General features: G+C 41.4%; 1 protein-coding gene across 1 annotated transcript in view; it reads left to right on the top strand.

The window, feature by feature from the left end:
• The window catches only part of armh3 (armadillo like helical domain containing 3), a 152,537-nt gene that overhangs the window by 86,073 nt on the left and 44,022 nt on the right, over positions 1–22,442 (top strand). The window contains exons 19-22 of the mRNA XM_043712942.2: positions 5,252–5,312; positions 8,338–8,426; positions 18,649–18,731; positions 22,150–22,276. Of these exons, the coding sequence (XP_043568877.2) occupies positions 5,252–5,312; positions 8,338–8,426; positions 18,649–18,731; positions 22,150–22,276 (360 nt within the window). The remainder of the gene's footprint in view (positions 1–5,251; positions 5,313–8,337; positions 8,427–18,648; positions 18,732–22,149; positions 22,277–22,442) is intronic.

Below are 22,442 nucleotides of genomic sequence, written 5' to 3'. Positions count from 1 at the left end.
GGTGAGATGGTAGATTTCCTTCCCTAAATGAATATTTCTGAAAGAATTGCATTTTTACAACAATTGACAGTAATTATGTGGACACCATTGGGTCAGCCCTTTGTTCCAGATTTTAATTCAAACTCCTGTCCTCAGAAAATTAGCCTGGGTTCTGGAATGCTATGTTATTGCAATGCCACTGCCTCCCCTTCAAGAAGTGCAAGCCAAATCTGTGGCACTGCTGGGTGTGTCTGGGGTACAAGAGGGGAGGAAGAAGAATGACCGGCCTACAGTGATAGGGGATTCAATAGTAAGGGGAACAGTCAGGCATTTTGGCAACTGTATAGACTCCAGATCGTTTTCCTGGTGCCAGAGTCAAGGTTGTCTCAGAGCAGCTGCAAAACATTATGAAGGGCCAGAGTGAACGTCCAGTAGTTGTAGTATATGTTGGTATCAACAATATAGGTTAGAAAAAAGCAATGAGGTCCTACAGGCAGAATATAGGGCATTAGGATGTAAATTAAAATGTAGGACCTCTAAGGTGGTAATCTCAGTATTACAAGTGAGAATAGAAATCACAGGAGAAATGGTGCACAAGGGAGAGGTGCGGACTGCTGGGACAATGGGATTGTCTCTGGGTAAGGTGGACAGTAGGACTAGTACAAGCAGGATGGGTTTCGACTGGAATTGAAAGATGAGAAGCAAAAGTGGAAGGTGGATAAAACATGGGAGAGAAACAATTGGAGCCATAATGCAAAATAAAAGTAAGATGACTAACAAAGTTAAAAAGACAAGTCTAAAGTCTTTGCAATTTAATGCATGGAATGTTCACAATCAGGTAGATGAACTAATGCAACTAGACGTAACTAGTTATGAAATAGTTGTGATGACAGAGACATGACTGCATGAGTGATCAAGGATAAGAACTGATCATCCAGAGTATTTGTTATTTCGGAAGGATTGGCAAAAACAAAGGTGGTGGTGTAGCTTTATTGGAAAAGGAAGATATCAGTGCAGTCGTGAAGAAGGACATTAACTGAGTAAAACATGATGTGGAATCTTTATGGATGAAGATAAGTATGATCAAGGGGCAGAAGACATTGTTGGTAGTTGTCTATGAGCCTCCAAATAGTAGTGAATATATAAGGGAAGGTATTAAGCAAGAAATTAGAGAGATGTGCCAGAAGGGCATAACTGTAATCATAGATGACTTCAATTTCATATCGATTGGATATACCAAGCTAGCAATGATATTATGGAAGAGGATTTCCTGGTGTGTGTATTCATGTTCTTTTAGACCACAGTGCTGAGGAACCAATTAAAGAACAGACTATTTTAGACTGGATTCTGTACAATGAGAAAGGATGAGAGTCATAGAGTTATAAAACATGGAGCAGATCCTTCAGTCCAACTCATCCATGCCGACCAGATATCCTAAATTAGTCAAGTTCCATTTGCCAGCATTTGGCCCTTATCCCTCTAAACTCTGCCTCTTCATGTACCCATCCAGATGCCTTCACCAGCCTCCACCACTTCCTCTCTCAGCTCATTCCATACATGCACCAGCCTTTTGCATGAAAAGGTTGTCCCTTTTAAATCTTTCCCCTCTCACCTTAAAACTATGCTCCCTAGTTTTGGACTCCGCTACCCTGGAGAAAGGACCTTTGCTATTCACTTTATCCATGCCCCTCATGATTTTATAAAATTTTATAAGGTCACCCTTCAGCCTCCCATGCTCCAGGGGAATTAGCCCCAGCCTATTCAGCCTCTCTCTATAGCTCAAACTTTCCAACCCTGACAACATCCTCGTTAATCTTTTCTGAACCCTTTCAAGTTTCACAACATCTTTCCTTTAGCAGGAAGACCAGAATTGAATGCAGTATTCCAAACGTGGCCTTACCAGCATCTTGTATAGCTGGCAACATGATATCCCAACTCCAGTACACAATGCACTGACCAATAGAAGCAAGCTTACTAAATGCCTTCTTCACCACCCTGTCTACTTGTGACTCTACCTTCAAGAAACCATAAGCCTTCACCCTAAAATCTCTTTGGCAACATACCCCAGGACCTGACCATGAAGTATATCAGTCCTTCCCTGATTTGCCTTACCAAAATGCAGCCGCCACATTTATCCAAATTAAACTTCATCTGCCATTGCTCAGCCCATTGGCCCATCTGGTCAAGATTGTGTATACTCTGAGATAACCTTTTTCACTGTCCACTGCACCACCAATTTTGGTGTCATCTGCAAACTTACTAACCATTGCTCCTATATTCACATCCAAATTCTTTATATAAATGATAAAAAGCAGTGGACCCTGCACCGACGCTTGTGGCACTCTACTGGTCATAGGCCTCCAGTCCAAAAAACAACCATCTACAACCACCCTCTGTCTTCTACCTTCAAGCTAATTTGGTATCCAAATGGTTAGCTCTCCCTGGATTCCATGTAATCTAATCTTGCTAACCAGTCTCCTATACAGAACCTTGTCGAATGCCTTGCTGAAGTCCACATAGACCACGTACACTACTCTGCCTTCATCAGTCTTCTTTGGCACTTCTTCAGAAAAACTTAATCAAATTCATGAGATATGATTTCCCACACAGAAAGTCATGTTGACTCTCCCTCATCAGTCCTTGCCTTTCCAAATATGTGTAAATTCTGTCCCTCAGCATCCCCTCCAACAACTTACATACCATTGACTTCAGGCTCACTGCTCTATAGTTCCTTGGCTTTTCCTTACCACCTCTCTTAAATAATGGCACCACATTAGCCAACCTCCTGTCTTCTGGCACCTCATCTGATTAATTAACATTCTTGTTTAGGGAAGAGCAACCATCATATAATAAAATCCTTCATAAACTGGAAAGTGAAGTAGTCAAATCCGAAACTGAAAAGGAACTATGAGGGTATGAGACATGAATTGGCAAGGATGAATTGGGGAACCTTGCTAAAAGTTTTAATGGTGGATAAGCAATGGCTAATATTTAAAGAACATGTGCATATATTATGGTAAGTACTCATTGCAGCTTACAAAATAAATTAGGGGCAGTGTTAGATCCGAAGAAGAAATGCATAAAATTGCCAATAAAGCAGCAAGCATGAGGACCGTGGGCATATTAGAATTCTTCAAAAGAGAACAAAAAGTTTAATCAAGAGGGGTAAAACAGTGCATGAGATAAACTGGCAGGGCAAATAAACTGTAAAAAGTTCTATAAATATGTGAAGAGAAAAGAAAGATTAGCAAAGACAAATGTAGATCTCTCGTAGTCAGAAACCAGGGAAATTATAAAAGTTTCATAGTAATAGAAGCAGGCGGAGGCCATTTGGCACATCGAGCCTGCTGTGCTGTTCATTAAGATCATGACTGATCTATCCATTGTCTCAGCTCCTCCTACCTGCATTACCCCCAATGCCCTTAACTCCCCTACCAGACAAAAACTCATCCAACTGTGTCTTCAATAACTGTGTCCAACATTGGCATCTCCGAATCTTGAATATATTTAATGAAGTTGCCTCTACTGCTTCTTTGAACAGAGAATTCCATAGATTCATTACTCTCTGGGAAAAGCAGTTCCTCCTCATCTCTGTTCTCAATCTACTCCCCTTCATCTTGAGGCCACGTCCCCAGCCACACCCACCAGTGGAAACAACATGCCTGCCTCTGTCTTATCTATCACTTTCATAATTTTAAGTTTCTATAAGATCCCCTCTCATTCTTTTAAATTTTGGCAAGTACTGTCCCATGCATCTCAACCTCTCCTCATAGGGTAACCCCTCATCCCTCGAATTAACCTGGTGACCCTCCTCTGCACCACCTCCAAAGCTAGTATATCCTCCTTCAAGTAAAGAGACCAAAACGGGGCAAAATACTCCAAGTGCAGCCTCACCAACACTTTGTACAACTGCAGCAGAACCTGTCTGCTCTTAAATTCAAACCCTCTAGCAACGAAAGTCAGTATTCTGTTTCCCTTCCTGATTACCTGTTGCATCTGCCAGTCAATTTTTAGCAATTCATGTATGAGCACTCCTAAGTTCCTCTACTCAACAGCATGCTGCAATCTTTCACCATTTAAATAATACTGACCTACTATTTTTACTTCCAAATTGGAAAACCTCAAATTTACCAACATTGTACTCCATTTGCCAGAACCTTGCCTACTCACTTACCCTGTCTAAATCTTTCTGCAGACCCTCCACATCCTCTGCACAGTTTGCCTTTCCACTCAATTTAGTTTCATCAGCAAACTTGGATACATTAAACTTGGTCTCCTCTTCCAAATCACACATTATGAACAGTTACGGGCCCAACACTGACCCCTGTGGCACTCAGCTCACCACTTATCTCCAACCAGCGAAACATCCATTTATCCCAATAGGGATATAATGGGGATGAAGAAAACGGCAGAAGAACCGAACACACTATTTGGTTCTGCCATCACAAGGAAGGAGTTCAAATAATCTCCCAGAAATGTTAGGGAACCAAGGTCTACTGAGGAGGTGAAATTGAAGGAAATCTATATTAGTAAGAAAACATTGCTAGGGAAATGAAGTTCATAGGCTGATGGGACCTGATAAGCTACATCCCAGATTATGAAATGAAGTGGCCCTGGAAATATTGGATGAATCACTGGTCATCTTTGAAAATTATGTGGACTCTGGAGTAGTTCCTATAGATTGGGGCTGGCAAATATAACCCCAAAATTTAAAAAGTGAGAGATAAAAAACAGAATTTACAGACCAGTTGGCCTAAAAATCATCTCACCTGAGAGATTCATATCCAACTCCAGAAAAAATGAACACCGATTTGGTATCATTAACATATTGCAATGACTTTGAAAATCAGAAGAAGATTGGCAATGGGATGATGGTTTGCAAGAGCTGAGGGGTTGAAGGTGTTTTCTCTGAGGTGGGAAGACAATAACAGCTGAATGGGAAGGGAAACCTATTTGAGGAGAGGATAACAGAACACTTCATAAGTATTAATGGAATTGGACAAAGTCACAATAGGTTTATGAAAGGCACATCATGCTTAATGAATCTACTGGAGTTATGTGAGGATGCACCTAATAGATAAAGGAAAGCCAATGGTTGTGGTAAATTTGGATTTTCAGAAGGATTTTGATATGGTGTCACAAGAGTTTAATAGGCATGGATTGCTTTTTGAAAGTAACAGAATGGTGTTCATCTGAATTGCAGTTTTCTGTGTTATTGAATATATAAATTACAGGGATAATGCACTCCACATCTTAATTTGCTGTTTTCCAGATCTAATGGTGGAGTTTATGGTCACTCACATGATGAAGGAGTTCCCCATGGACCTTTACATGTAAGTTCAACGTAATTTCTAATTTCACCCATTGCCCACTCCCCAATATTCACTCCCCATAATCAAACTTTCTGCCAGACTGATGGTAACATTAAATCAGAACATTCGCACAAAACATCATCTGAAGCCGACCTGAGACTCCCAGGATAACCAAAATGTAGAAGATGTAGTTGATGAATTTTCGTGTTTTAAGCATAGATCCCAAAATTAATTATGGTACCTTTGACTGCTATTCTTGATGCGATCGGATAATCTGCTCCTCTGGCATGGCACAGTGCAAGATTGTATAGAGCATTTGGGAATTAGTGTGCGTGTGTTGTGAGGATGCTAATAATGATGTTAGATTTGTGCCACTTTTTAGATCCCTTGAAGCAAATTAACTATAGTCTGAACAGTTCACATATGAACATCATTAAGCACAGAATGACTCTTTAATACATTTCTTGCCACCATCATAGTTCTGCAGCTGCTGCTCTACTCTGGAACTTTTTCTTCATTACATATAGACCAGTCTGCTGTCAGATGTGGTCCTCTCACAGCCACCATTGCTGAACCAGTATCTTCATTTCTTCTTATCATCCTATTTTCCTTCATATTATCTTGGAGTTTGTCTTATTCATGACACTTGCCTTCTGCTCCCTTCATCCATTCCTGCTAAATTGCTGAAGAGCCAGTCTCTTTCTAGCCCCCATGTCTTGCATTGTAAACAGTTCCCTTTCCTCAACTAGGTTTCCCTTCCCTTTCAATTCTTATTGTCTACTCACCTCAGAGAAAACACCTTCAACCCCTCAGCTCTTGCAAACCATCATCCCATTGCCAATCTTCTTCTGATTTTCAAAGTCATTGCAATATGTTGATACCAAATCTGTGTTCGTTTTTTCTGGAGCTGGATATGAATCTGTCAGGTGAGATGCCTTCCTCTGTCACCACAGCCATTCAGGAGCGAAAAAAAAGCAACTGCTTACTGGGGCTGCAGTGAGGTGCCTTGATTGTTCTGTAGTCCTGCTCCCACACCCCTCCTACATTGTCCAGCTCTTATCGAGCTCTACAATTATCCATCTAATCATGAATAGAGTACATTCAGCACTTGCACCTGGTTTTGCCCTTGCAATTACCTCCCACATACTCTCCTGGCTCCATGCCATAATTTCATTTATGTCCTGTTCCTTGATGTCATTATTGCAGCTTCTGCTTTTAGGTTATTGATATGTGGCTTTCACAAAAGCAAACACTGTAGATACTGGCAACATGGGAACAAACACATAATTTTGGAAATAACTGAGTGCTCCGGTTTTCTCCCACAATCCAAAGATGTGCAGGTTAGGTGAATTGGTCATGCTAAATTGCCCATAATGTTAGGTGCATTAGTCAAGAGTAAATGTCGGGTCGGGGAATGGGTCTGGGTGGCCTGTTTCCATACTGTAGGGAATCTAATCTAATCAGCAGGCTGGCAGCCTCTTCAACAGTGCAAAATGGATTAAATATTTCAGGTTGATGACCTTGCTGATGATACCAGATATCTGAGTATTTCCAGCACTTTCTCATATTTTTATTTCAGACTTCCAGTTCTTGCTTTTTATTACGTTTATCAACCCTTGCACTGCTCGTCTGACTATAGGATCCTAGCTGATGGTAATACTGGCCAAGTCAGAGTTGGCTGGATAGACCATAAGTTTTACTCTTGCTACAGGTCAGGAATCCTTTATCTGAAAATCTCAGGGCCAGCTGTTCTTTGGATAAAAGATATTTTCAGTTTTCAGATATGCCTGAATGGGTTTAGGATTGTTTGGGTAATTTGTTGAAGACAGACAGACAGACAGACATGTAGACATGCTGAGTTCAGGTTTTTGGGGAAAAACTTGGTCTGTTTGAGCCAAGCAAAATTTATTTTCCAAAGGGCCTGAACTCAACATGTCTACAGGCCCATTTACCTCTGGTTTTTTAAGTCTTTTCAATTTTTGGACATCAGGATAAAGAATACTGGAGCTATATTTGTTTATTACGGTGTTGTGTCATAGGTAAGTCTTTGGAATGGGGGCAGCACGGTGACTTAGTGTTTAGCACTATTGCCTCACAGTGCCAGGGACCCAGGTTTGATTCCTCCCTCTGGTGATTGACTGTGTGAAGTTTGCACATTACCCCTTTACTGGCACGGGTTTCCTATGGGAGTTCTGATTGCCTAGTCCAAAGATGCGCGAGTTGGGTGGGTTTGCTGTGGGAAATGCTGAGTTACAGGGTTAGGGTAGAGAAGGGGTGGGTTTGGGTGGAATGCTCTTCAGAGGGTCAGTATGGACTTGATGGGCTGAATGGTCTGCTTCTACACTGTAGGGATTCATGTCCTCCATTTTCTGTCAACCTTGATGAGCATTCCAGCCTGTGTCTTGTCCAGGACCTACTTCCACTCAGTAACATTGCTTGTCTCTTCCCTACCTAATTTCATCTAAAGCCCTCAGTCATGTGCCTTCCGCTCCAAATTTGTTACACTCTTGTACTGGCTCACCTCCCATTCTGTAACCACTAAATTATGGTCCATCCAAAACTCTCTACCTTAACACAAATATGTCTCATGTACTCATCACCTCTGTATTCACAGATTCACGTTGGCTTCTCGTTTCCCAATGACTGAATTTGATATTTTCAGCCATATGTTTAAAACCCTTCAGGGTCTCTGTCCTTGTGTATTTCTTCCAATCCTAAACTTGCATCCATTCAGCCTCCTCCGAACTTTCCATAACAGCTCTTTTTACACATTTTATTTTACACATCCCTCGTTCCATTCATTGGCAGTTTTGCCTTCAACCATGCACAGCCTACTGTCTAGAATTTGATTAGAAGACTTCCCTCCTGCGCTCTCTTTCAGTATTCCTCTTAAAACATTCTTCTTTTAACCAGGATGTAGTCATACTTGAAAATTGTTCATTTTTTTTCTTCAGTGTCACTTCGGATTAATTAAGCTTAAATGCTTGATTAAATGCAAGTTGTTTTTCATTTTAGTGTAATGCTTCCTTGATTTTGTATTTTGTAGGCGATGTGTTCAGATAGTTCACAAACTCATCTGTTATCAGAAGAAATGTAGAGTACGGTTACATTACACCTGGCGTGAACTCTGGTCAGGTGAGTGTCTGTTGTACCTACAAGCAGCATTACAATATACTCCAGGGCTATGATTGACCAGAATGAATTAAAGGATACAGATTAGAAACTGTTACAGAAAATGGCTAGACATCTACATGTAAGCATTCCATATTTTAATATTTGCCATTTTGTTGTCTTGTTCTCTCATGAAATGGGTGGGTGAGGGAAGGATAGGTGTGTATAAATTGGAATAGAAGCAGTGGGGAAGGAAGGATAAGGCTGAGTGTGTGTGCAGAATGGTTGAGAGTGCAGGAGGGATGTCTGAAGATGAGGACAAGATGGTGAACGGTATCCTATTTACACAGTTGACTAAAACAGTTTGAGGATTGTTATTTTGTTGCTCTATTTGTGGTTGTTTTATTCAAATCAGGAAGCTTTGTCAACTGTTTGGTGATGGGGGAGGCAACGGCTTAGTGGTGTTATCACTAGGCTATTAATCCAGAAACTCAGCTAATGCTCTTGGAATCAGGGTTCAAATCCCTCCATGGCAGATGGTGGAATGTGAATTCAATAAAAAGAAATCTGGAACTAAGAGTCTAATGATGACCATTAAATTATTATCAATTGTTGGAAAAACCTAGCTGGTTCACTAATGCCCTTTAGGGAAGGAAACTGCCATCCTTACCTGGTCTGGCCTACATGTGATGCCAGATCCACAGCAATGTGGCTGACTCTCAAACTGCCCTTCTGAGAAATTAGGAACAGATAATAAATGTTGGCCAGCAAACGATGCCCATCTCCCACGGGTGAATTTTAAAATAAAATTCAGGATAAGAGAAGGGATGACCAAAAGGAGACCTGAAGAAAACGTCGGGAAGAAAAGAAGAGTCAAGTTGGAAACTGGGGATGCATCTTCCACGTACATTTTATTGAGAAATTACAGTCTGTGTGAATCACTGCCTGGTTTCCTTCATCTTATCTTGACATGACCCTAGTAGTTCCTGCCCCGGTCACCCTTTTGACCTTCTCCTGCTGGTATCTAGTGACACCTTGGGCTAGTGGGCAGCAGTCTCAACTGTGAATCAAAAGGTCACAGGTTCAATTTCACTCAAGAGATCTACGAGCAAAATCTAGGCTGAAACTCCCCATGCTTTTCAGGTGTTCAGAAACAGCACTTTTAAACAAGAGTCAGTGAAGAAGCAAACATGCCTTTATATAGCATTTTTTACAGCCTCAATAGATCCCGTGTATTTTTACGATTGATCAAGTATTTTTGTAATGTAGTTATTTCTGCAATGTGGGAATCACAAGATAATTTACACATTGAAAGCTCCCATAAACAGCACGGTGGCTCAGTGGTTAGCACTGCTACCTCACAGCACTAGTGTCCTAGGTTCGGTTCCAGCATCGGATGACTGACTGTGGAGTTTGCACATTTTCCCTGTGTCCGCGTGGGTTTCCTCCGGGTGCTCCGGTTTCCTCCAATGGTCCAAAGATATGCAGGTCAGGTGAATTGGCCATGATAAATTGTCCATAGTGATATGTGCATCATTCAGAGGGAAATGGGTCTGGGTGGGTTACTCTTCAGAGGATCGGTGTGGACTGGTTGGGCCGAAGGGCCTGTTTCCACACTGTTGGGAATCTAATCTAATCTAATCAGTACAGAAAAGCAAGTTCTCTGTGAGTGAATCTATGAAGTTATTTCCATTTTCCATTCAGCTGTCAGATTGTCATAACTGGTAACTTTTTCACTGAATGGAATTAGGGTCAGAGAGTTTGACTTTACGCATGGGAGTCTGAGGATGGTTTTTGTGGCTTTGCCTCTGTAGCATCTCAGATTACTGTACAATTGATTAAACACCAGAAATTAAACTCTGAAATGAATTAGCCTCTGAATCAGAATGCAGACTGCTCCCCTATTTATAGCCTGAGTTTCTCACTGAATGTCACAATTGAGGAAAACCTCACATTGAAAAGTGGCTTTGTTGTAAATATAAATTAACAGCGTACTAGCTTCCTCTATCATCCTTAATGTTTACCAGATTGCTGTGAATTGTTAATGTTTTTCTTTATGTATTGGGAAGTCCTATGAACACAGGGCTATGATCATTAGGTGCACTGAATATGATCCAGATTGGTGACAGAGACTTGAAGGGAAGAGTTCACACTCCCTATCACCAGTCAGTCTCACGGATGAACTTTATCCATTGCATTGAGCAAAAGTAGACCACTTGGTCCAATGGTTATGCTGTGCACGAGACTTCACCTGCCCTACTTTACCTCATCTTGTTACTATATGCTTCTAGTTGTTTTTCCTTTGCTTCTCATTAAATTATTTGTACTGTTTACCCCAACTACTACATGTGGTAGCAGCTCTGAATAATTCTATACTTGAACCAACTTGAATATAAACTTTACAGTTCAATTGCTATTAAGTTGTGAACCCAGCTGAATCACATGATAAAATAGCTCCATGATTTGAGGCACCAGCCATGAAACTCAGTGACTCATCAGAGGTGTCGGAAAACACTGCTGTGTATCTGAGGCAGTTGAGATGAGCCCATGAGTATTAAGGCTAATTTACATCCACTGCTGCAAGCATTGAACTGGCTAGATGACAACATTCTGGCGACAAACATTGTGAGTTACAAATGAGTGCATTTTTGTTTGTGCATATGGCAGGATTGTCCATGCTTCTGAATCAGAATGCCAGAACTTCAAGCTGTTAAGGCATTCCCTCCTCCTGTCACCCATCATAAAGAACAGAAAGAAAATTAAGAAGAGGCTTAGTAGTATGAGGGGTTTTGATTAAACAAGTAAAGGTTAGCTGTTTTCAATGGCATCAGGCAATCAGCGACTAGATGATTGACAGGCGAACCAAGAGAGGTGGGGAGAATTTGCTGTGAATTGTTACAAGTTGGAATGAGGCTTGAAGTTTGGTGGAAGATTCAGTAACAAGTTTCAAAAGGGAATTGAATAAACATTTGAACTGAAAACATTTATGGGGCTTGTAGAAAACTACAGAGGAGGGGACAATGGGATAACTCTTTCAAAGACTATGACCTGGTGTTGTGTGACTTTTAACTCTTTCAAAGATGGTGGGCCTCTGTACTGGAGGATTCTGTGAATCTGTCTCCTTAATGTTGCTAGAGAATTCACAACTTAGGTAATGAATTTTTTAAAAACCGTGCAAGACCGCAGGTTTTCTGTTTTTAGAAATCTAATGAAGCTAAAAACCATTTTGTGCAAACCTATAGATCAGAAGCCATTCAGCCCCTTGAGCTTGCTCCACCATTTCAAGTCTTTGAAGGTTTTTTGCGGTGTTCAAAGATGCTTGCCTTGAAAAGGTATAAATGGGTAACTTTCAAGTTGGCATTATGTGATGAAAGGAGTGCCTTGGGGATCAGTGAATATAGTTATTCAAGATTACAACTATATCTTGAATAAAAGGGTTGTAAGTATGGTTGCTAAATTTGTTGAGGATACAAAAATAAGTAAGAACTTAAGTTACGAAGAGGATGTAAATCTGAAAAGCTAGGTTAAGTGAGTGGACAAAAAATTTGGGCGATGAAGTATCATGGGAAAATATGAACTTGGCTATTTTTTCAGTAAAATAAACAAGTATAACCATACTTAAATGGGGAGTGTTTATTCAATTTCTTTTTGAAACTTGTTACTGAATCTTCCACCACACTTCGAGCTTCATTCCAACTTGTAACAATTCAAAGGTGTCTGAGTGTCCTGGTATCGGAATTAGAAAATACTGGTGTGTAGGCACAATGAGTGATTGGGAAGCTAGGTGTAATGTTGTTCTTTATTGCAAGGTAGCAATATTGAATGAAATATAAACAACTCCAGCCTTCAAAATCCCAAGACAGACTTATTCTAATTTTGCATCTGTTCTTGCACCAGAGAATGTCATTTTATCCCTATCTGTCTTATTGAATCTTGTAATCGCCTGGAGTGTTTTTATAAGCATGGAAAGTGGAATAATGCCGTGGTTTTGTGGTAAGGGAACAACTGTTTTGGAGGTTGAGCAAAAGCTCCAATCGTAAAAGAAATACTGGTGAAGTTTTTTTTTATTGGAGGGTCAGTACTGAAGAAGTGCTGCATTGTTGGCAATCTGTACTGAGGGAGCATTCTGCAGAAGGAGGGTCAGTACTGAAAGAAGGTTGTATGGTTGGAAGGTCAATACTGAGGGAGGGATTCACTGGTGGACAAGCTACACATTTCAAACCGTAAGTTAAGCTGAGATCTCTGCATCCGTTAATATAAGAAGTAAAGTGGAGTTATCCTGGTATGCAGGTCAACATTTATCTTTAGATTCAGATCTAAAAATAACTGATCATCATTTTTTTGTGGTACTTATGTGAGCTTGTTGCTAGCAAATTGACAGTCGCCATTCCTAGTTGGCAACATTGACTGCATTTCAGAAAGTTCTTCATTGGATGTAAAGTGTGATGGATCATGCTGGGGTCATGAAAGGTGCTATAGAAATGCAAGTTTGTTCTGTCTTCTTTCAGCATCAGTCAGAATGCCTTCAACTGCCCATGCTCAAAGTTATATCAAGCTACAACCTCTCACATCTATTATTTGTTGTATTTTTTTAAAACCTCCCTGACATTTTTAAATAATCTTCCTATATTTTTCTTCTTTCTCTTTATTTTTACTTTTCTTCTTTTGCTTACACATTCACTTATTACTTTTATTCTTGCTCTGTCCTGCCTTTCTCTGCCTGCAGTTTGATTGAACTCTCCTCCTGACTTCCATCCTGCAGTCTCTTTCTGCTGCCTGGCTCCCATCAGGCTACCTCGCAGCCAAATCAGATCAGCAACATAGCACATGCAGCGAAGCTCAGTCACTACAGCTACGTAACATCTGTTACCACCATCTGCCATTGTCTCTTTTTGCTCCCTCTTGTTGGAAATTATTTAGGATCAGCAAAATAAATACCTGACCATCTGAGGTTAATTTTCAAATCATTTCTTCAAACAAGTCCTGCCCAAAAATAAAGTACTGCAGGTGATAGAAGTCTGAAATAAAATAAAAAAATACAGCTCAAGTACCTTCAGTGGAGAGAGAAGCAGTTAGTCTTTCAGGTTGGTGATCTTTTGTCTGAACTGGGGTTTCATGTACCATCTGAAGGATTATACTTCTGATAGTTCATAATTATGGCTTATTAGTTGAAGTTCAAATCCAGTATGACACTCATCTGGTCTGGTGGTGAAATTTGTGGATGCTATCAAAAGCGTTCCTGCTTCAAGCCTGGAAGTAGAGACATCGGTCCACGAGGAGGCCATTCAGCTCCCAAGCATATTCTAATGAGCGAATAAAAGGGAGGCAATTGCCTTGTGGTATTATCGCTGGACTGAAAATCCAGAGACACAGGTAATGCTGCACCCTCTCTAAAGCATTTGCATCCTTTCTATAATAAGGTTACCAGAACTGAATACAATATTCCAACTGTGGTCTAACCAGGGTTTTATAGAACTGCAGCAAAACCTCATGGCTCTTAAACTCAATCCCCCTGTTAAAGAAAGCCAAAACACCATATGCCTTCCTAAGAGTCTTATCGACTTGGGTGGCAACTTTGAGGGATCTACGTATGTCGACCCCAAGATCTAGCTGTTCCTCCACGCTGCCAAGAATACTGTCTTTAACCGTGTATTCGGCACTCATATTCGACCTTCCAAAATGAATCACTTCGCATTTATCCAGGTTGGACTCCATCTGTCACTTCTCAGCCCAGCTCTGCATCCTGTCAATGTCTTTTTGTAGCCTGCAACAGCCCTTGACACATGGGGCGGCACGGTGGCTCAGCAGTTAGCACTGCTGCCTCACAGCGCCAGGAACCTGGGTTCAATTCCCACCTCTGGCGACATTTGCACATTCTCCCCTTGTCTGGGTGGGTTTCCTCCGGGTGCTCCTGTTTCCCCCCACAGTCCAAAGATGAATTGGTGAATTGGCCATGCTAAATTGCCAAAGTGTTAGGTGCATCAATCAGGAGTAAATGTAGGGAAATGGGACTGGGTGGGTTGCTTTTCAGAGGTTGGTGTGAACTTGTTGGGCTGAAGGGTGTGCTTCCACACTGTAGGTAATCTAATCTAATCTACTCTACTTACTACAACACAACAAACCTTTGTGAAATCGGCAAACTTACTAACCCCACCTTTCCACTTCTTCATCCAAGTTATTTATAAAAATTACAAAGAGCAGAGGCCCAAGAACAGATCCTATAAGACACCAGTAGTCACCAGGTGGAATACTTTCCATCCACTACCACTCGTTGTCTTCTTTCGGCCAGTCAATTCTGTATCCAGACAGCCGAATTTTCCTATATCCCATACCTCCTAACTTTCTGAAAGAGTCTACCATGGGGAACTTTACCAAATGCCTTACTGAAATCCATAAACACCACATCCACTGCTCGACCTTCGTCAACTTGTCTTGTCACATCTTCCAAGAACTCAATACGGCTTGTGAGGCATGACCTGACCCCCTCAAAGTCATAGGCAAAAGTAAGTACCACAGATGCTGGGGATTAGAGCCAAGAGTGTGATGCTGGAAAAGCACAGCAGGCCAGGCAGCATCTGAGGAGCAGGAGAATCGACGTTTTGGGCAAAAGCCCTTCATCAGGAATGAGGCTGGGAGCCTTGGGGGTGGAGAAATAAATTGGAGGAGGGTGGGGCTGGAGGGAAGGTAGCTGAGAGTGTAGTCGGTAGATGGAGGTGGGGGTGAAGGTGATAGGTCGGAGGGGAGGGTGGTGCAGATAGGTGGGAAGGAAGATGGACAGATGGGACAGGTCATGAGGTCGATGCTGAGCAGGAAGGTTGGAACTGGGGTCAGGTGGGAGTGGAAATGAGGAAACTGGTGAAGTCCACATTGGTGCCATGGGGTTGGAGGGCCCCGAGGTGGAAGATGAGGCGTTCTTCCTCCAGGCGTCGGGTGGTGATGGAGTAGGTCTAGGATCTCCACATCCTCGGCAGAGTGGGAGGGGGGTTTTGAAGTGTTCGGCCACAGGGTGGTGGGGTTGATTGGTGTGGGTGTCCTGGAGATGTTCTCTGAAGCGCTCTGCGAGTAGGCATCCTGTCTCCACAGTGTAGAGGAGACCGCATTGGGAGCAACAGGTACAGTAAATGACATGTGGAAATGCCGGTGAAACTCTGATGGACGTGGAGGGCTCCTTTGAGCCCTTGGATGGAGGTGAGGGGGAAGGTGTGGGCACAGGTTTTGCAATTCCTGTGGTGGCAGGAGAAGGTGCTGGACGGGGAGGGTGGGTTGTTGGGAGGGGTGTGGGCCTGACCAGGTAGTTGCAAAGGGAACGGTCTTTAGGGAAAGCAGATAGGGGTAGGGAGGGAAATATATCTCTGGTGGTGGGGTGGATGAGATGCGCTGGAGGACATCATCAACCACGTGGGAGGGGATATAGTGAGAGTTACATACCAAATTGCTGCTGCCTTTAAAGACCGCAATTTTCCCTATCTTTAATCAAACTATGTTTTCCCAAATAGTCATAAATTCTATCTCTCAGAATTCTCTCCAGTATCTTGCTGACCACTGACGTAAAACTGACTGGTCTTGTAGACATGTATTTGTCTAGCTTCCCTTTAAATCCATCAGTTATCTTCATTTCAACCACTCCATATGGTGGTGAATTCCACATTCTGTGTAAAGAGTTTTTTTCTGAATCCCCTTGTTGATGGTTATCTTATAACGATAACATCTAGTTTTCCTCAGAAGTGGAAACACTCTCTGTATCAATTCGAGAAATTCCCCTCATAATTTTAAAGGTCTGTATTAATACGAACTTACAAATCAGGAGCAGGAATTGGACCATTCATCCCTCAAACCTGTACTATTTGAAAAGACCATGGCTGTTCTGTTTGTGGTCTCCACTCTGTTACTGTCTGCCGTTGTCTCTTGTGTCAATCAAGTTTTAAACTCTGCTTTAACAATATTCAGCGACTCTGACTATACTCTTCTCTGGGGAACAGAATGCCAAACATTAACGATCTTCTTTGAGGAAAATAAATTCTTCTCACCTGCAGAATCAATTGTGCCCAGTAGTTCTAGACCCTGCCATAAAGGGAGGTATGTTTTCAGCATCCACTCTGTCAAGTCCCCTCAGGATTTTACACGTTTCAAAAAAAGTCACTTCTCATTCTTCTAACTCTAGCAGATGTAGGCCTAACCTTTCCTTGCAGGGTAACCCTGAATGAATTTATTAAAATGTATAAGATCCTGAGGAGACTCTCAGATCCAATCTCTGATTCCACTATATAAGCTACGTTGTCGTTAATTGTTTGAAGTATTAGGATTTCACCAGTCAGCCTCCACTTTTCTAGAGAAGAGACTTAGCCTTTCTCCTTAGGTGTGATATCTTTTTTGTGCCCTTTCCATTGTCAGTGCAAACTTTTTACATTTGGTGACCAGTACAGCAAACAGCACACTTGAGTTTTATCTGACTAATGTTCATTGCAGGTTCAGAGTAACCTGTGTACTTGGCTTGCTTTTGTTATGGCCTTATGACTCATGTTGTGACTTGTTGGAATTTGTGTATTTGTACTCCCAAATCCTATTGTTCCTGTACCCCATTTTGATTCTTAATTTCCCAGGTCTCATGTCTCACCTCATTCTTACCAATTATTAATCCATACTTCAAGTTTATTATTGATTCATATTCTAATGCTCCTCATGAGTGTTGACTATAACCCCAATTTAATATGGCATGCAAATTTAAAAATAATGCTTTTGCTGCCAAAGTCTAAATTGTTCATATAAATTGTGATCGAGAATGGTCCAAACACTGATTCTGGTAGGATCCCACTTCCCACCTTCTGTTCCTCTGAAAAACTGTCTTTTACTCCCACTCTCTGCTTTCTGTCGTCAAGCCAGATAGCTATTCAATCTGTCACTTATCCCCTGATTGTGCATTCTCTGACCTTATCCATAATGAAGCACCTTACCAAAGGCCTTTTTGGGTATGTAAATATGCAAAATCTATTGCATTATCCTTACCTATTCTGTCTTTTGCCACCTCAAAGAACTTAAGGTTGGTCAAGCAAGATGTTTTTCCTTTTTGAAATTCATCCTGACTACTCGTTTTTCTATTTTTGGTCCTGTTTTCTTCTTTTTAGGAATTCCATTATTTTTGACCACCTGAAGTTAAGGTGGCTTCCTATATTTCCCTAGATATGTTTTATCTATCACCTTGGGTATAGGTACAATATTAGCTAGCTGCCAATCCTCTGGCACCAAACCTTTCCCTATTTTTATTGTTCCCAAGATTATTTTACAAAGCACAATACATACTGTCTGGAGAGGAGCTTTTTGTCCTCTTTATATTATATTTCTGCTTGGCTTTGTTCTTGAGTGACCATCTCTCTTCCTGACATTATGGCCCGTGATCCCACTTTTCCCAAGCAGAGGAAATAATTTTTCCCACTGTATCCACATTAATTCCTTTCTTGTTACAATCATCTGGATTAGTGTCTAAACTCAAGTGGATGTGGACTTGAGTGTATGCAACCTTTCTTTATAAAATCTGACTCGTGAAGCCCATGCATCATTCTGGTGACTCAGAGCTGCACTCCCTCTAAAGCCAGTTTATCATTTGTGAAGTGCGGTGCTCAGAAATAACGCAGTTACTTCAGATTCCATTAGACTGGAATTATTTATCTCCACAGATGCTGGCAGACCTGCTGGGTTTCTCCAGTGCTTGCTCCATAAGGTTTTACTCCAGGTTGATTGATGCTCTGGCCAGTTCATGTATAATTTCCTCTTTGTGATTCCTATTCTGATTGAGATAAGGTTCCACATGCATTTGCCAAATTTGAGGAGTGTGTGTACCAGTGATTAGCTTGTTACAGTGAATGTCCATTAGGACAATGTTAGTACCACATTGAAAAGGAACAGATTCCAGATTAGGCAAATTGCTGTCAATTCTGGAGGAAATTGTGCAAACCCCTTATGCTTTATTTATTGGGCAATTGGCTAACTGCTTGCTAGAGGATCTTAACTCTATTTAACCAGTCTTTGACATTTAGCTAGTCTTGACCAGGGAACAGAAATAGGTAATATAGCTTTGTGTTGAACCAGGGAGAGCTTCAGTTAGAAATCCCTCTTCGTCTAGTGTTATGAAATTAATCTATTTCCTAACATTACAGCACATACCATAGCAAAGGAGTTGAAGAGAAATTTAATAAAAGTTGTTTATTTTTGTATTAATACTTTTCTTACTGTGTGCTTCCTGTGATTCCAGCTCTGATCAATCTGTTGAAATTCCTGATGTCGAATGAGACTGTGCTCTTGGGGAAATACAACATCTTTGCTTTGGCCTTAATGGTGAGTCATTAGTTGTCAGTATACATTTTGTTAACATTTTGTGTTTGCTCAAGAGTCTCTCAGTTGTCCCTAGATGATAGGAAGACTGTTTGATGTAAAACTCTGCGTAACTGTGAAGTCGGTCAAACCATTTTTGATGAACAGCGCCAGAATGCTTTAATGTTTACTGTTATATATAAAACTGTGTAACTGACTAACCCCTTGATAGTGTGGCCCTGTCACTGTATGACTGACTGACCCCTCAATAATGTGGCCCTGTCACTGTGTGACTGACTGACCCTTCAATAATGCGGCCCTGTCACTGTGTGACTGACTGACCCTTCAATAGTGTGGCCCTGTCACTGTGTGACTGACAGACCCTTCAATAGTGTGGCCCTGTCACTGTGACTGACTGACTCTTCAATAATGCGGGCTGTCACTGTGAGACTGACTGACCCTTCAATAATGTGGGCCTGTCACTGTGTGACTGACCGACCCTTCAATAATGTGGCCATGTCACTGTGTGACTGACTTGACCCCTCAATAGTGTGGACCTGTCACTTTGTGACTGAACTAGTGCAGCCCAGTCATTGTCTGATGGACTGATTGGTGGAAAAATTCCATGAGAGCACAGATTCTTGCTTAAGTTCTTGGCTACAGTGAAAGCTTTTGGGATCAAGGCAGATGATACAAATGGATACTGATTTGGCTTCAGAATGAATAAGCAGAAGGTTTGGCGAACAGGAGCAATATTTCTAATCGGACAACCTGCAGACCTTTCCTTGAACTTGGCTGCAGAAATCCTGCAGCTTGTGGTATGTATTTATGATAAAAGAACAACTACTGCAGTAAATGAAATGTTAAAGTTTGCAGATTGCAGCAGAAAGGAGGATTTTTACAAGTGACGGATTGCTTTTCAGAGTTGCCTAGCAACAAAAACCTAGCAACAGGGCACATGAAGTCACATGGACAGTTGACGTAGAATGTTAAGGGAGAGGGAAAAGCCACCAGCACTGGCAAATCTGTAAATTTTTTATTGACCTCAAACCCTCAGATTCCCCCCCGTCAGTTTCCCTCAATCTCTACCCAATATGCAAATCCTGTCCAATGAGCCAACTTTAACCAGCACCTCATACAATATTCCTCCCTGGTAGGCTGTTCCATGCAGGATATTTTTTGATCAGAGCCACAAAATTATTACTGGATGTCAGCAGACAAAGGCTTAATGCACTCGTGAAGTTACACTGTATACTATATTTCAGTCCTTTTAAGCTGGGTTATTGCTGGCGTTATAGAAGCACATAGATGAACAGGAAAAGCCATTCAATTAGATCGGGGTTAATCTGTATCCGAGTGTTGTATACCTGCCTTGGTTCCAAACCTTTTAATGCCAAATGAAAATACCTTCATATACATTTTAAAATTTTCTATTAGATCATAGAATCATACAACACAGTGGCTCAATGGTTAGCACTGTAGCCTTGCAGTGCCAGGGACCTGGGTTCGATTCCAGCCTTGGGCGACTGTCTGTGTGGAGTTTGTACATTCTCCCCGTGTCTGTGTGGGTTTCCTCTGGGTCCTCTGGTTTCCTCCCACAGTTCAAAGATGTGCAAGTCAGCTGGACTGGCCATGCTAAATTACCCATAGAGTTATGTGCATTAGTCAAAGGGAAATAGGTCTTGGTGGAGTATACTTTGGAGGGTCAACGTGGACTTGTTGGGCCGAAGGGCCTGTTTCCACACTATAGGGAATCTAAATCTAAATCTAGCATGGAAACCTTTGGTCCAAAGGTCCAATGCTGAATGTTATACCAAACTAAACTAGTCTTACCTCCCTGCTCCTGGCCCATATCCCTCCAAACCTTTCCTATTCATGTACTTATCCAATGTCTTTTAAAACATTGTATTTTTACCCACATACATCACTCTCTTGGGAAGTTTATTCCATTCATGAACTACCCTCTGTTTAAAACATTTACCCCTCATGTCTTTTTTAAATCTCTCTCATCTTAAAGATGTGCCCCCTAGTCTTGAAGTCCCCCATCCTAGGGAAAAGACAACTACCACTAACTCTATCCCCTTATTATTTTATAAACTATTAGATCACCACTCAACCTCCTCTCCTCCCAGCCTAACCAGTCTTTCTTTAGAACTCAAACCTTCCATACCTGGCAACATCCAGGTAAATCTCTTCTGAACTTTCTCTGGCTAATATCCTTCTGATAACCGGCCAACCAGAACTGGACATAGTATTCCAGAAGAGGCCTCACCAATGTCCTGTACAACCTCAACATGACATCCCAATTCCTATACATAAAGGGATGAGTAATGAAAGCAAGCATGCCAAACACCTTTTTAATCACCCTGTCTATGTGTGATGCAAGCATCAAAGAATTATGTACCTGCACCCCTACGTCCCTCTGTTCTACAGCAGTACCCAAGGCCCTAGCATTAATTGAATAAGCCCTATCCTTGTTTGATATACCAAAGTGCAGTACCTCGCATTTTGCAAGATTGAACTCCATCTGCCATTTTTCAGCATGTTGACCCATTTTAATCAAGATCACTTTGTATTCTTAGAAAACTTTCTTCATTGTCTACTATGCCACCAGTTTTGGTGTCGTCCACAAACTTACTACCCATGCTTTCTATATCCTCACCCACATCATTTATATAAATGACAAACAACAGAGGATCCAGAACGAATTCTTCTGGAACACCGCTGGTTACAGGCCTGCAGTCTGAGAAACAATCTACACCACCTCTGTTTGTGCCCTGCCATTAAGCCAATTATGTATCCAATTGGCAAGCTCACTCTGAATCTCATGTGACCTAACTTTACTAATTAGTCTACCATGTGGAACCATGTTGAGGTTTTACTAAAATCCAAGTAAACAACGTCTACTGCTCTGCCCTCATCAAACAATAGATGTAACATCACTTTGGCGTGTAAGTCCCAGATTTGTGACCTCACCCTTGAATGACCTAGCTTTAACCTTTAAGATTCTTCCCCTTTGTTCTGTGCTCCTCCAAACAGAATAATTCCTCTTCATCTGTATTATCAATTCCTTTAATGATCTTAAACTCCTCAATTGGATTTCCACAGAACCCTCTAACTTGAGAGTACAAACTGGTCTCTGACTTATCCTTTGAATTTAAGCCTTTTATCCAAGATTTTTTTTCTCCCATTTGTCTGTTAATAATTACAACTTGAATGCGTGAACATTTGGGACTGGTTGAATGAAGATGATTGCAGCTGAAGTGAATTCAGAACCCTGTACCTGATGAGGCAGTACAGAATGTCTCTGAAGAGCTCACACTGACTCACACCTCAGAGGCTGGGCAGGACAGGACTGCTCCTTGGGTGAAGTGTTTGCCTTTTCTGCTATCCTCTGACAATTGTGACAGACTAATTGAGCAATGACTCTTCTTTGTTGTAGGTTGTGAATTTATTCAACGTGTTTATTACATATGGTGACACTTTCCTCCCCACACCAAGTAGTTATGATGAACTTTACTACGAGATCATTCGAATGCACCAAGTCTTTGATAACTTGTATTCAATGGGTGAGTTTGTTTTTATTTTAAACTGAGTTAAAAGGAAGACTTGAAGTTCTGTCATTAATTTCACGTCCCCAGTATGTCTCAATGGTTCACAGACAGTCAAGTACTTTATGAAGTGTAGGTGCTGCAATAATGTAGAATATGCAGCAGTAATGTGTTCCACCAACAG

The sequence above is a fragment of the Chiloscyllium plagiosum genome, unplaced genomic scaffold (assembly GCF_037043375.1).
Source record: "Chiloscyllium plagiosum isolate Xiang-an unplaced genomic scaffold, Cpla_swu_hap1 HiC_scaffold_22, whole genome shotgun sequence".
NCBI classification, from domain to species: domain Eukaryota; kingdom Metazoa; phylum Chordata; class Chondrichthyes; order Orectolobiformes; family Hemiscylliidae; genus Chiloscyllium; species Chiloscyllium plagiosum.
This window is presented reverse-complemented; position numbering and strand designations above follow the sequence as displayed.